Here is a 13,952-nt window from a genome sequence, read left to right as displayed (position 1 = left end):
GCAGCTCCAACTCTGAAGATCACACACACACACCATCCATCTCTCCATCTCATTAAAGGTCTGCCCCTTCCTCTTTTTCCAGAAACGTTACTTTGAGAAGTTCTCCTCCTCCCATTCTTTCAATGTGTCCAAAGTATTTCACGCTTTCTTCTGTCAATATCTTTAAGTAGCCTTAATGTTCTGATCATTTCTAGTACCTATCCATTTGACTGCCTTTTAGTACACGATATCCTCAACATCCTTCTGTAACACCACATCTCAAAAACAATATACCTAGCTAATTATCAATAGTTAAAAGTGTTTAAGGTAGACTTCTAACAGTATTTTGGTTCCTTGAACTTGATTCTTTATATCAACAGTGGAATCGGTTGTCGAACTTAATTCATTCCCGAAGGCTGTTTGGAAACCGAACTGTTCGAAAACTGAAACCATTTTCCCATAAGAATTAATGTAAAATGGATTAATCTGTTCCCGAATCCCAGATGATTGTTTATTTAAACCTTTACAACAGTACTTCATGCATAAGATCGCATACAAACATAATGAAAATGCATAAAATTTAACATAAAAAGAATAAACACAATAAATAGATAAAATATAGATGAAAATAGATTGCCTCTTTATTTTTGAGTATTGTACAGATCGTTGATTTCGCCATACCGAACTGCATAGCAAGATCCGAAACATGATCGCCATTTTCATGTTTGGATATGATTTCTTTTCTCATCTCTATCGTGGTTCTAAGAACTTTTCTTTTCACTTTGCTGCTATCACTATTCTTCTGCGGTCCATGGTGGCTTAATTAATGATAATTTATGAAAAAAAAACACAAAGAAAATCAAAAAACCTCACTGCAAATTCGAGCAGGTGTCTTTTTTTAACTGAACAAAGGCTGCCGCGTAACTGACACTTTCCCGCCTTACAGCTCATAATGCTTATAGCATGTGGAGCATGTAGTTGCTGTCTACCTATTCGGGAACCAAACAGGTAAACAGGTAATTCTGTTCGGAAAATATGTTCGAGAACAGAGGTGTTCGACAACCGACGTTCCACTGTATAAAAAATTTAATTTAATCTGCCCACTTTTCTTCTATTTATTGACTACGAAAAGGCATATGATAACTTCAACAGAAACCTACTCTGGAAAATATTACAAGATGATAAAATAATTAATTAATGCAATAAAAAGTCTATACAGAAAAACAAAAATTGTATTGCATTAATTAATTGAGGAAGTATTGCAGATGAAACATTATCGGAACCTATAACTATAAATAAAGGAGTAAGACAAGGTAGTGGCTTATCCCCAATCCTATTGAACATTTACATAAACAAAATTCTAAAAGAATGGAAAACAACTGTCAAAGATGGAGTTAAACTAGCAAATAATATACAGCTAAATACAATATTTTATGCAGATTATCAAGTACTAATTTCAAATTCAGAAGATAAACTCCAAATTGCAACTAACCATCTAAATGAAATAGCAAAAAAATTTAAAATGAAAATCTCTGAAAGCTATGGCAATGTGTGAAACACCATTCAAAAAGTCAAAATTATGCTTAACAATAAAATAATAGAACAAGTTACAGAATTCAAATACTTGAGAAATATAATCAAGCAATACAATACTGATTCACAATCGGAAGAAAGACTACAAATTTACAATAGAATGAATGGCATAATTAAAAGAAATTTTGGAAAACAAATGACTAAAGAAACTCAATTAAGATTACATAATATGACCTCTAAACTATCTTTCAAATTTGGAAGTGAAACTTAGATTCTAAAACAAAGAAACAAAGACTGGAAACAGCACAGATGAAGTTTCTAAGACCCCTCCTGGGACTCACTAGGTTAGATAAAAAGAAAAATACAGAAATAAGAGAATGATTAGATACAAAAAACATCATACAATAGAAGAATATCAGCAAAATTAGCTACAACCACATAGAAAGGATGAATAACAACAGGACTCCCAAATTAGCATATATAAATATAAACCTACAGGAAGAAGAGACTGTGAACGTCCAAGATTAAGGTGGAAAGATCAACTTCATCTGCAAAGCAGGAACAGGACATAAAAAGCCTATACCAGAATTGCTCAGAAGATGACGACGTATATATATAAAAAGGTGTTCATCGGTTCACAGGGAGAAATGTCTTATTTTCAGAATACAAGAATAAATAGGAAATTCGAAATAGCAGTAATCACACTGCAATTTCTGAAAAAAACTACATGGAACTGGAATGAAAATAAATAATTCAATAACTAAATTAAATATTTACACACTAACATTTCACCAGCTCAAGCTAGCTACCATTATGAAAGGTGGTTTAAAGAGAGAAACATAACAAACACTGGGAGTGAAATGACCTTGAGAACGGGGACAGTCACGTGTATGGAGGGCAACACTGGTACACTCTGCAGCGATCTGTGATTTCTCCTGACAGGAGGATAGGGCAACGCACCAAAATATGTAGGGTTACATCATCAGTTCTACTGCAGTTCACTGGATATAATAGTCCACTATTACGCTTCCTATGTCAAATACACTTATGTCCTTTTCTTTTTACCAAAATGTTGCCTGTCCTGTCTGTCCAAAATACAGGATTACATATTGACAGGGGATACTGTAGATACCTGGAGAGGACAGAGGATACCATTTTACAAATTCTTAGTCAACTGTTCTACAACAGATCGATTGGGCTTATTTCTAAAACAACACAAAATTAGAATAGTCTATACACCTCTGACAAAGTCTCCTCCATCCTTAACAAATCAATAACTTCCAGGGTCCTCTCTTCTTCCCAGGTGTCTACACTATACCCTGTTAATGTGGGGGATCTGGTATTCTGGACACACAGGATGGATACCTTGGTAAGAAGTATATTCAGTATGGGCAACCTAAAAGTGGACTAGCACAAAATGCCTTGGAAGAAGATCATTCCATCAGATGGATGACAGGCTACTGCACAGATAATGTTTTGAATCATAAAGACTGCTCATGGAAGTGGCTATGTTCTACAGAATCAAACGAACTGCAATAGAACTGATAAAACCAGGGGCTGCAAAAATACCACTTAAACCTACTGGGCCACAAAAAAATTTTACTCACTTATAGAATTATGATAGGAAACATACAGAATTTAAAACAAAGACAAATTCTGAACAATAATTTGTAAGATCTGGCATGTTGTTTTAATTTTGATCACTAGTTCACTGTTCTTTTCAGCATGCTACATGCTGGAAAAGAACAGTGAACTAGTGATCAAAATTTGATATCTCCTAGCCAAAAATTTGATATCTCTTAGAATGCTTCTTTCTAAATACAAAAATCGTCTGATAGAACAATAAAATTTCCACAGTACAATATTCTAAAGCATTTTGATGTTTGCTGGTTTTCAAATCCATGTTTCTTTCTAACCTTCCATAAATGGTATTTTAATTCATTAATTATAAAAATCAAAATTCTCTTCCATTTGCTGACAGGTGGTGGGTACTACAAAAAAATAACCTGTTCTGTTGTAAGTAATGGAATGCCCAATACATTACATAATCTGTAGAATGCATGTTCTACTGTTTCAAATTGGTAACAGATGTCACAAATTGGATCTCCGATGTTAAAGTACCTCCATTTGATGGTATTGACTGCAAGGTAACCATATGCAATTCCCCACGCAAGATCCCTCCTGTCAGGATATCCTTGGAACTTCAATAACTTATGAAAGAAAGTATTGTTGTCAGTACCCAACTGCAGAAGTTTGCAGCAAAAGAGATTCAAGATTTCTTTATACCAAATTTTACTTTTTTTAATGGAAAGAATATCAATGCCGGGGTGTTGTAGCAGTCTTAGAGTTAAGCACAGAAGGTTGTAGTATTCAGACACAATCTTAGCTTTTGGACTTTATAATCATTTACTCCAAACAGGAGATGAAAACCCAGGTAGTACAGGTGTGATTGGTCTTCAATATTTTATGGATTTGTGAAGCTGTACTACTTAAATAGCAGAATTTTAAGACTGGAAGCCCAAATCCTCCATGCTTCTTTGATAGTTGAAGAAATTCCTTTTTAACTTCTTGGTATCAGCCTGACCAAAAAAATTGTACAAGCTTACTATATAATTGCTTTTCTTCTTAGCTTTTGAGGGTTCTCTCTCTTAGGAGTTAGTCCAAAAGGAATGCCTCCAAGATGATCCCACTTTCCAGAAACTTTTAATTTTGTCTTGCCTGCATTAGTAATTAATTCACTGATCTTGCTGAATTTTTCCAAAAAATACCAAAAAAGATATATATGGAATCATTATCCTTCAAAGTACCCACTACATCATCGACATATACTAATACCTTATTTTCCTCCATAGTTGAAGGAACTGTTATTCCTTGCACAGCACGTGTATTGTTGACTTCCTGTAGGAAAGGTTCAAGAACCAATGCAAAGAGCAGTGTACAAAGATGGCAACCTTGCTTGACTCCTTTACGAATTTTGATGGGGTCTGACAGGAACCCATTAACTAGGAGGTGGGTAGTTGAATTGGCATAGGCTCCTTTGATAATGGATAGCAGCTTTTTACCCACATCAATTTTCTAGAGGATGTGAACAGGGATGCCAGACATTACTGATGCTCGAGTAAGGTCTAATGATAGCACTGCCATTAACTACTTTTTTGTATTAACTAAGCAGAGTAGATCACGTAGCAGAAACAATAAATTATACTGCTCTACCTGGAACTCCACACACCCATGTGCTTCTAATTATGTATCTCATTCCCACTTTTAGCCTGTTACTGATAAGGCAGAAAAATATCTCGTAGTCAGCATTAAATAGAGAAATAGGTCTGCAGCTGCTGATTAAGGCGTGATCTCTATTAGGTTTTGGAATAAAGACAGTATGGATTGCTACAAATTCACTTGGTATGTGTCCTGATGAGAGAAAAAAATTAAATAGTATAATTAGAATAGGAAGAATAAAATCCCAACTTTGCAGTAAAGTTCTATTCCTAGACATCGGGTCCTGGGGATTCTTGTCTGGCATTCTTTATAGGCTGTGGTACATCAGATGCTATAATGGATCTGTCAAGTGCATCTTGGATATGAACAGGAAAGCCATTAATGTTCCAGAAGTTATAATTTCCCACAGTACTATTGTTTTCAAAGAGATTTTTGTAGTGTTTTTGAAAGGAGTTAAGAATGTCTTGAGTGGTGGACATGTCTTCACCATCAACACAGATCTGAGTGAGAGTCTCCTTTCTTTGCGGAATTTAGTGAATTGTCTATTGAAGAATGCAGCTGAAGGGCTATTTGGCAAGGGACGCTGTATTCTTATTTTAAAATTTCTTTCTTCCACTTGTTTCTACCTTTCCACTTCTATCTCTATGTTAATGTTTCTAATGATGTTGCTACATTCTATACCATTGTGTTGTTTGCTATGAACCAACTTCTCTCTTTATACAGGGCTTTTTTTCTTGTAAGGAAAGCCTGTTCCTTTCTCCATTCAATCATATTCTGTTTTACTGCTTGTTTGAATTTTAACTGCATAGCCCAGTTCCAGGTAAGAGCATTCCAATTTGAACAGTGTCTGGAGTTTGGTTGAAGTCTCCATGGTCCAGAACTGATCTCTACTTGTTCCATGAACTGGAATTTAAGTAGAACTGGATTATGATCTGACATGTTGATGTCAAGATGTTTTATCTGAATTATCCTCTTTATAAGGGTTCTTGATGGTAGATTGAGGAAGGAGGTGAAGATTGCAAAGGAACAATTTGGCTTCATGCCTGGTAGATCAACAACAGATGCTATCTTTGGGTTACGGCAGATGATGGAAAAGTATCGAGAGAAACAAAGGGAGCTACATCTGGCATTTATTGATCTGGAGAAAGCATACGACAGAGTGCCAGAGGAGGTGAGAGAAGATGCGCCTTGGACAATATTGTATGCAGATGACATCTTACTGTGTGCAGATTCAAGAGAAGAAGCGGGAACTAAACTGGAAAGATGGAGAAAAGTACTGGAAGAGAGAGGTATGAGACTGAGCAGAAGTAAGACAGAGTATATGTGTTGCACAGTGGGTGGTGGACAGGAGACAGATCTGGAGCTGGAAGGAAATGTCATCAGGAAGGTGAGAGACTTTAGATACTTAGGTTCAACAGTGGAAGAAGATGGAGGAGCTGAGAAGGAAGTGGGATGCAGGATACAAGCGGGTTGGAGGAACTGGAGGGAGATGGCTGGAGTGTTATGCGATAAGAGGGTACCGATCAATCTGAAAGGCAAAATCTATAGGACAGTAGTGAGGCCAGCTATGATATATGCTATAGAAACTGTGGCCCTGAGGAAAAATAACATCAGCAGGATGGAAGTAGCAGAAATGACAATGCTTAGGTGGATGTGCGGTGTGACCAAAAAGGATCGTCTGAGAAATGACGATGTCAGGGTAACAGTGAAAGTTACGAACTTAGGAGCGAAAATACAGGAGGCAAGGTTGAGATGGTTTGGTCATGTGATGAGGAGGGAGGACGAATATGTGGGAAGAAGGGTCATGCAGATGGATGTGCAAGGAAGGCGGAAGCGTGGGCGACCAAAGAAGAGATGAAGGGAGCTGATAGAAGAGGACTTGAGGATGAAGAACTTGGATGTGGTGACAGCCCAAGACAGGAAGGTGTGGAGGAGACTCATTATCACAGTGACCCCACTTAATTGGGAGAAGCTGCAGAAGAAGAAGATCCTCTTTATAAGGGAAGAAGAAATATAAATTCGATCAAGAGGGGTAACAATACCTTGATTCATGTATGAATAAGCCTGGAGATTAGGATTGTGAATCCTCCATATATCTACTAACTCAGCATTGTCAAGACATGTTTTTAACTGTGCTTATCCACTTTTCCAATACTAGGGTGACCTCCTATTTTGTCTAATGTGGAGTTTTCAATACAATTCCAGTTTCCAGCTGCTATGATGTAACGGGCACTGTTACATCATAGCAGCTGGAAATTCTTGGAAGAATTTTCATCTAACTGTTCCATTGGATGGAGCATAAACAGTTATAAACCTTATCACACATCCACATTATTTCGAGTCTATTGTCAAGATTCTCCTTCCTGCATCCCTTTGGATATTGCAGAATAATCCAAGGAGGGGGCAAGAATAAGAACTCTTACTCCAGCCGTGTTAAATCTTCATAAAGCTCCAATAAGAAAGAAGTGGATATCTATCTGTTAAAGTTTTTATATCTGCAGAAGTATTTCTCGGAGAAACAAAAACCTGTTATTATAGCATAGCATAAGTTTACATATAGTCATCATCATCAAATTCCTGCCATGTACCCTCAAGGGATGTACGGAATATGATAGTACTACATGAAAGAATTACATCATTACTAACTTCCTGTCTACAATTTTCCTCCAAATCAGTCTGTTACTTGTCAAGACTCCAATATTATCAGATCTTATATTTCTGTCATCTAAGGCACTTTGTACCATATCAATCCACCTATATCTTGGCCTTCCTCTGGGTCATTTTCTTGCAACCTGGCAGAGAACACTTGTTTTGCCAATCTTTCCTCGCCCATTTTGTTTAAATGACCATACTAACTGAGATTAGCTCTGCTAACGCATTCTTGGATGATAACAATGACAAGTTCTTTCCTAATATCCTCGTTTATAATATGATATTGCCAAAGATACCATCTGTTCACGCCTCTAATCTTTCTCAGGATTCTCATATCTGTGGTCTCTAGTCTTTGGTCAAGTGTTTTACTTCTGATCCAGCTTGCAGATCCATAAGTTAAAACTGTACAGGTTTAAACACTGTCTTGTATACAGCTAATTTAGTGTTCCGACTAATTTCTCCCTTATTCCATATGAATTTATTCAATTGACTTCCTACTATACCAGCTTTATTGATTCTGTTGTCCGTTTCCATATTTAATTTATCATCTTCACTAAAAATCGTGCCTAAGTAGCTGAAATGTTTTACTTGTTCCACAGGTTCTCCATTCACAACACAGTTGACATTTTCAACGATTCTGCCTATTTTCATTGTCTTTGTCTTTTTATTGCTGACCTTCATACCATATCTATTACAACAGTTATTCAATTTAGTCAAGGAATCTTGCAGACTCGTAGCGGATTTATTGATAAGTATAACATCGTCCGCATAAAGCAAAGAGCTGATAACATCTCCAATTTTGATATCATGTTTAATACCACTTTGCTTCATAATGTGATCCATATAGATAATGAATAACAGACGGGATAATGTACATCCTTGTCTCACACCAGATTTAACATTAAATCATCTTCCTGTACTTCCTTCAATTCTAACTGCTGACTTACAACTCAAATAAAGACTAAGTATTGCTTGATATAATGCCCCACTGACACCATATAACTGTAGCATATCGAATAGTTTCTCTATTGGCATCTTATCACATCTCTTTTCCAGATCTACAAATCTCAAATACAGATCGTTGTTATATTCCCATGATTTCTCCACTATTTGTCGTAAAGTGAAGATCTGATCCCGACAGCCTCTATTTGGCCCGAATCCAGCTTGTTCTTCACCAAGCTTTTGTTCTACAATTCTTCTCAACCGTTTCTCAAGTATACTTGCATATATCTTACCAGGAACTCAGTAGGGAAATACCTCCGTAATTCTCACATTCAGTTTTATTTCCCTTTTTATATATGGGTACTATAAGAGCTCTACTCCAATCACCAGGAATTCGTCCCTCTGTCCAGGCCTTCTGAACTATGCAGTGCAGCCACTGCAAACTTTCCAACCACCATACTTCACCATTTCTGGTCGAATATCATCTACTCCTGCTGCCTTTCCACATTTTAAGCCTTTGATGGCTTTTTCTACTTCAAGTATGGATATGTATTCCTGACTGTATGCCTGTTGAGTGTTTTTTTTACCACATATCACTGCTTGTTTCATTTAGCAATTTCTCGAAGTAATCACTCCATATTTCAAGGATATCGTTTTCTCCTGTTTTCATGTCAACTTTATCATCTCTAACTCCTTTTACAGCACTCTTTCCTCCATTTCTAAGCTTCTTCAACAACCGCCAGAATATCTTACCACCTTCTTGATATTTATTTTCTATGTTCTTGCCAAAGTGCTCCCATGACTTTTGTTTAGCTAGTTTTACACAGTGTTTTGCATTCTTACATTTGTCTCTGTATTCTCTAAGAGCACAAGCTGACTTATTTGACAGGAACTTTTGATATGCTTTCTTCTTTTCCTTCACTGCCTCTTTAACTTCCTGTGTCCACCACGGAGTTCTGATTTTTCTATCCTTGCAGACAACCTCACCACATGACTCTCTGGCTGAATCAATCAAGATTTTCTTCAAGGCTTGCCACTGAATCTCTAAAGTTTCTTTCCTGTTCTCAAACTCTTTCATTTTTTCTTCAATAATCTTTGTGTATTTTAGTCTACAGTTCACATCTGAAAGCTGCTGAACTTTTATTCGCTTTAAAACTTTCTTACATATTATTCTTTTCAATATGAAATTCAATTTTATCCTGCTCAAGGCTAAATAGTGATCACTTCCAATTTCAAATCCTCTATACACTCTGGTGTCCTGCACGGGAGAAAACATCACTATCAACAATAACATAGTCAATGAGACTTTTCTTATTCCTTGCCTCTTCTCTCCATGTGAATTTGTGCACATTTTTATGTTGGAACATGGTGTTAGTAATAACCAGTCCATGTCCTGAGCAGAAATCCAACAAATATTTGCCATTATTATTATTAGCTTTGCTCTTTTCTCCAGATTTTCCCAATATATTTTTGTATGTCTGACAATCATTTCCTACTCTGCTATTTATATCCCCAACAAGGACCAACTTTTCCTTTTTCATTGTGTCAGATGCTTTCTCTAAATCCTCAAAGAATTCCTCCACTTCTACCTTAGTAGAACCTTCTGTGGGACCACAGGCACAAATAAGTCTCATTGTCCAGTTCCCCATTCTGATATTTGCTCACATCACTCTACTTGAGACTGCCTGCCATTCAAGACGATTAGCCTCGTATTTAGTGTTGAATACAATGGCTACTCCTTTCCTCGATTGTCATTGCCTGAATATAACATTTTGTATTTATTGCTCAGAAAGATCTCACCAGTTTTTGTCTTTTTTTTGTTTCAGTCACCCCCTATTATGTCAATCTGATACTTATCTAATTCCTCAGCTAACTCCATTTCTTTGCCATTCGCGCTTCTTATGTTGATAGTACCAATCTTTAACTCTGGTGATGTTGAGTTGGGGTGTGCTTTCAGATTTGTTCCAGTAGCTGACTTTCACTGTTTGCTGTTCGCCCTGGTTCCATGGTGAAAACAACGGGGGCCTTGTTTAACCGGACGACGCCCCAGCTGGCATGAAATTTTGTCATGTTGTACCATCATTTTGTAATTTGGTTGAAGCCAATAAGAATTACAATTTGGTCGGCTAAATCCCAAATTGCCAGCCCATCTTCGTTCTTTCAGTATCCAGGTAGATACCCAACAGGGTGCACCACGAGAAGGTGATGATTGGACATTAGGTCAGAAGTCCTGGTCGGTTCTCCGCATTCCTTTAAAGGCTATGTGGAGGTCTCCTCTCAGTTATACAGCTTTGAACCTTAAGCACCCCGTTTCCACATAGTTTCTTGTTTAATTTGCCTGTGGAATCCTCGTACATTTAATGATGTAATGCAGAAAGGAGATGTCATGATTAGTAAAGTGTCACTGGTAAGTCTTTAACTTCTTTTTTACAGTTGCTTCCCATTATTTCAATTTTATGCCTAGAGGTCTCATCAATGGGAGCCAGACCCAGAAATGATGCCAAGTCCTTATCCTTATAAGGACTGGCTTAAAGTGGTGAAGCAAGAATGCTTTTCATCTTCCCCGTTATCTGTAGAGGACAATGCAGGGATAAGTTGTTATTGAGCTATTAAAGCTCTGATCATGGCAGGAGGGTAACAGCAATAGTCGAGCCTCAGTTAGAACTTCATTGGCTACAGCATTGCCATCCATTACCTTCCAAGGGTATTAATCACCCACCCGGTAGCATGATGCCAAGGTTGAAGTAATGCAGAAGTCATGTTTCCATATACAAGTAGCAGAAGTCATATTTCCATACACAAGTAGCAAAAAGGTGTCACCTTGTTACTAAAATACTTTGGATTAGAGAGAAATGTTGTAAGTTTTTTCACTTGGTTATATTATAAATTAAAGATGCCAAGAAATTATATTCATGGTTTATTGGATTCTTGGAAATATGACTTCTGCATTACTTCAACCTTGGTATCACTTCTGGGTTTGGCTTAAACTGATGAGATCTCAATAAAGGTTGAAACTGGTCTGGGTAGTGGCCCTTACCATAATGCCTAGCATTATACATATCCATAAGGATATGTGTTTTGTATTATGGGATAAAAATGCAATTAATGTGAAGTCATTAGCCTCTACATACAAGTAGCCCAGTAGTGAAGTGACTTCACGCACATACTTTGTTTGCTTACACTTGGATAAAGGATGAAACCAAGAATATAATTTCTTGACATTTTTAATTTATAATTGAAAGAAGAAACAAAAGAGACATAATTGAATTTACAAATGATACAACACAGAAAGCTGAATGTTACTGCATGACAAAGCCAGACCTTAGTAGAGGGTGGTGAAAAAAAAAAAAAAAAAAAAAAAAAAAAAAAAAAAAAAAAAAAGCTCAACATATATTCGTGCATTTAGATAAAGAATATACAGAATGACCAACAAGGGATTGTGGATGTTTCCTCTGTGACCCACCAACCCATGGTTAATGTAAGTAATTAGCATGCTTTCAAAAGTGCTGACTGTTATAACTGCAATCATTGAATACTACAAATTTTAAATGACAGTCATAAAATTATAAGTTAAGAAAAAATAATAATAAATTTCTTTTCTTCAATGCAGAAAATCAATTCATATCCTTTTCCTCCAATTTTTCTTGGTTTATTACTTTTTTAGATAACAGTTATAATAATTCTACTTCATTTTATATTTTCTATAAATTCTAGCACTTCTACAGTAACAGATCCAATATTTCACACAAACAGTAAATTTTTAAGGTAACCTATTTATACATTAAATCTAACAACATTCTTCATTATGACTTTCATATTTACCTACTTTTCTCAAGAGAGGGGTGTTAACAGAACATCTTTCTACTGTCAGAAAAAGAGATACTTTCCTATATGAAAAAAAAAGAAAAAAGAAAAAAAAAAATAGCATGCTGTAAAAGAATGATAATACTGCATTTTAAGAAGTTCACATTTTTTAAATATTACAGTACAGATGCTAGGCATTTGTTTGTCTTAAATTCATATTTTTAGCAATTCCAACAGAATTTAAATTTTTTACCAGAGATTTGCTCTAATAGCCAGGTCTCCTTCCCCCATCTCCCTAGACAACAAACAAGTCAGAAAAGTTTATATTAACATGAGCTAGTGGCACAGATCGCATGCTATGCGATAAAGACTAAAAGTGGAAGAGTTACCAATCTGTTGACTCTGGCAACCCTTTTCCTTATTCAACACTCTCAAAACAAAAATCTTACTCAATTTCCATGGATGACTCCTTGTTCTGGCCCCTCTAACCAAGTGCTGAAAAATTTCCTCTGCATTCTATAAACCCTTTTAGTAACCTAAATGTTTCTACCATGTTTATTATTTTCTACCTATCAACAAATTAACAACCTAGAAACCTTCAATCTATTCATTGTAGGGATCATTCCACAGACCACTAAATCTTAAACACTTGTCTCTGGATCCAAACACTTCCTCATCCTTCAAGAAATTCAGATGACCATCCTATTCACAGTAATTCACACGTGGTCATATCAAAGTCTTATAAAAGAATAACTTTCTTATCTCTGTTTATTAATGCGTTTTTCAACAACTAAGTTACCTTTTTCTAAATCACTTAGGGAATTGAAACAACGTAGATCTGAATATAAATTAAATTATACTTTAATAAATATTTCCGATATTTCGGCAATGTCACATTGCCATTTTCAAAAGGAACTTACAAAAAGGCAGATGCACACAGGCACTAACAATACAGTAACTGAGAATGAAGATATGAAGCAATCGTTCTCCTAGAAGTCCTGATGGTGCCCTCTGGTGGGCTAAGTAGGCGTTCTTGGCCATTGGGCTGAAGGTCTGCTGATGTATGCCTCCAAAATTTGGGGCAGTCGCATACAACCAAATTTGTTGAGGTTTGGGGAGTTTCTTAGGGCAGAGGCTGATTCCATAAATAGTCTTTCGAATTTGTATTTGCTCCGGTGTATTACTGTAGCTTTCTTCCACCGTATTCTGTGGCGGGTATCCAGAGCATGGTCTGCAAGACCAGAATGGCTGTACTTGTAAAACCGGATGTAGTCCTTGTGTTCAGAAATTCTGATATTCGCTGTCCTGCCTGTTTGGCCAAAGTACGACAGTTTACAACTGCAAGGGACCTGGTATACACAGGTAGGTCTAGAGGAAGTGGTTGGTCTTTGGTGGAGCGGATAAGGGATGCCAATTTTCTGTAAGGCCTGTAACAGGAGGTGAGGTCATGTTTTTTTAGAATTTTGGTAATTTTTTCCAAGGTGCCTCGGATGTAGGGAATGGTGATGGATTTAGAGTAATCTTTTTTGTGGAGGGGGGGAGGGAGGCTGTGGTTTGTAGGTTTTAATATTTTATGGATTTTTTTGGGGGGGGGTAGCCATTGGCTGAGAAAGTGTTGAGGATGTGATTTAGTTCAGTGTTAAGGGCCATGTCGTTAGAATAGATTAGTTTAGCCCTGTTGTATAGTGTTTTCACCACTCCATATTTTTGTGAGGGGGGGGGGATTGTTGGTGAATGTATCTGCCTGTATGGGTGGGTTTTCTATAAACTGAGAAAACCAAGGTTCCATCAGGATGGCGGGTGACTAGTGTGTCTAGGAAAGG

General features: G+C 36.8%; 1 protein-coding gene across 1 annotated transcript in view; it reads right to left on the bottom strand.

The window, feature by feature from the left end:
* LOC150096738 (uncharacterized) overlaps positions 1-13,952 on the bottom strand; it is a 159,304-nt gene that overhangs the window by 114,929 nt on the left and 30,423 nt on the right. Inside the window, exon 3 of the mRNA XM_090408306.1 lies at positions 12,152-12,212. Coding sequence (XP_090264432.1) covers positions 12,152-12,212 — 61 coding nt within the window. The remainder of the gene's footprint in view (positions 1-12,151; positions 12,213-13,952) is intronic.

Source organism: Typopeltis vanoorti, chromosome 18 (genome assembly GCF_054136105.1).
Source record: "Typopeltis vanoorti isolate ZY-2024b chromosome 18, IOZ_Tvanoo_1.0, whole genome shotgun sequence".
Classification (NCBI taxonomy): Eukaryota; Metazoa; Arthropoda; class Arachnida; order Uropygi; family Thelyphonidae; genus Typopeltis; species Typopeltis vanoorti.
This window is presented reverse-complemented; position numbering and strand designations above follow the sequence as displayed.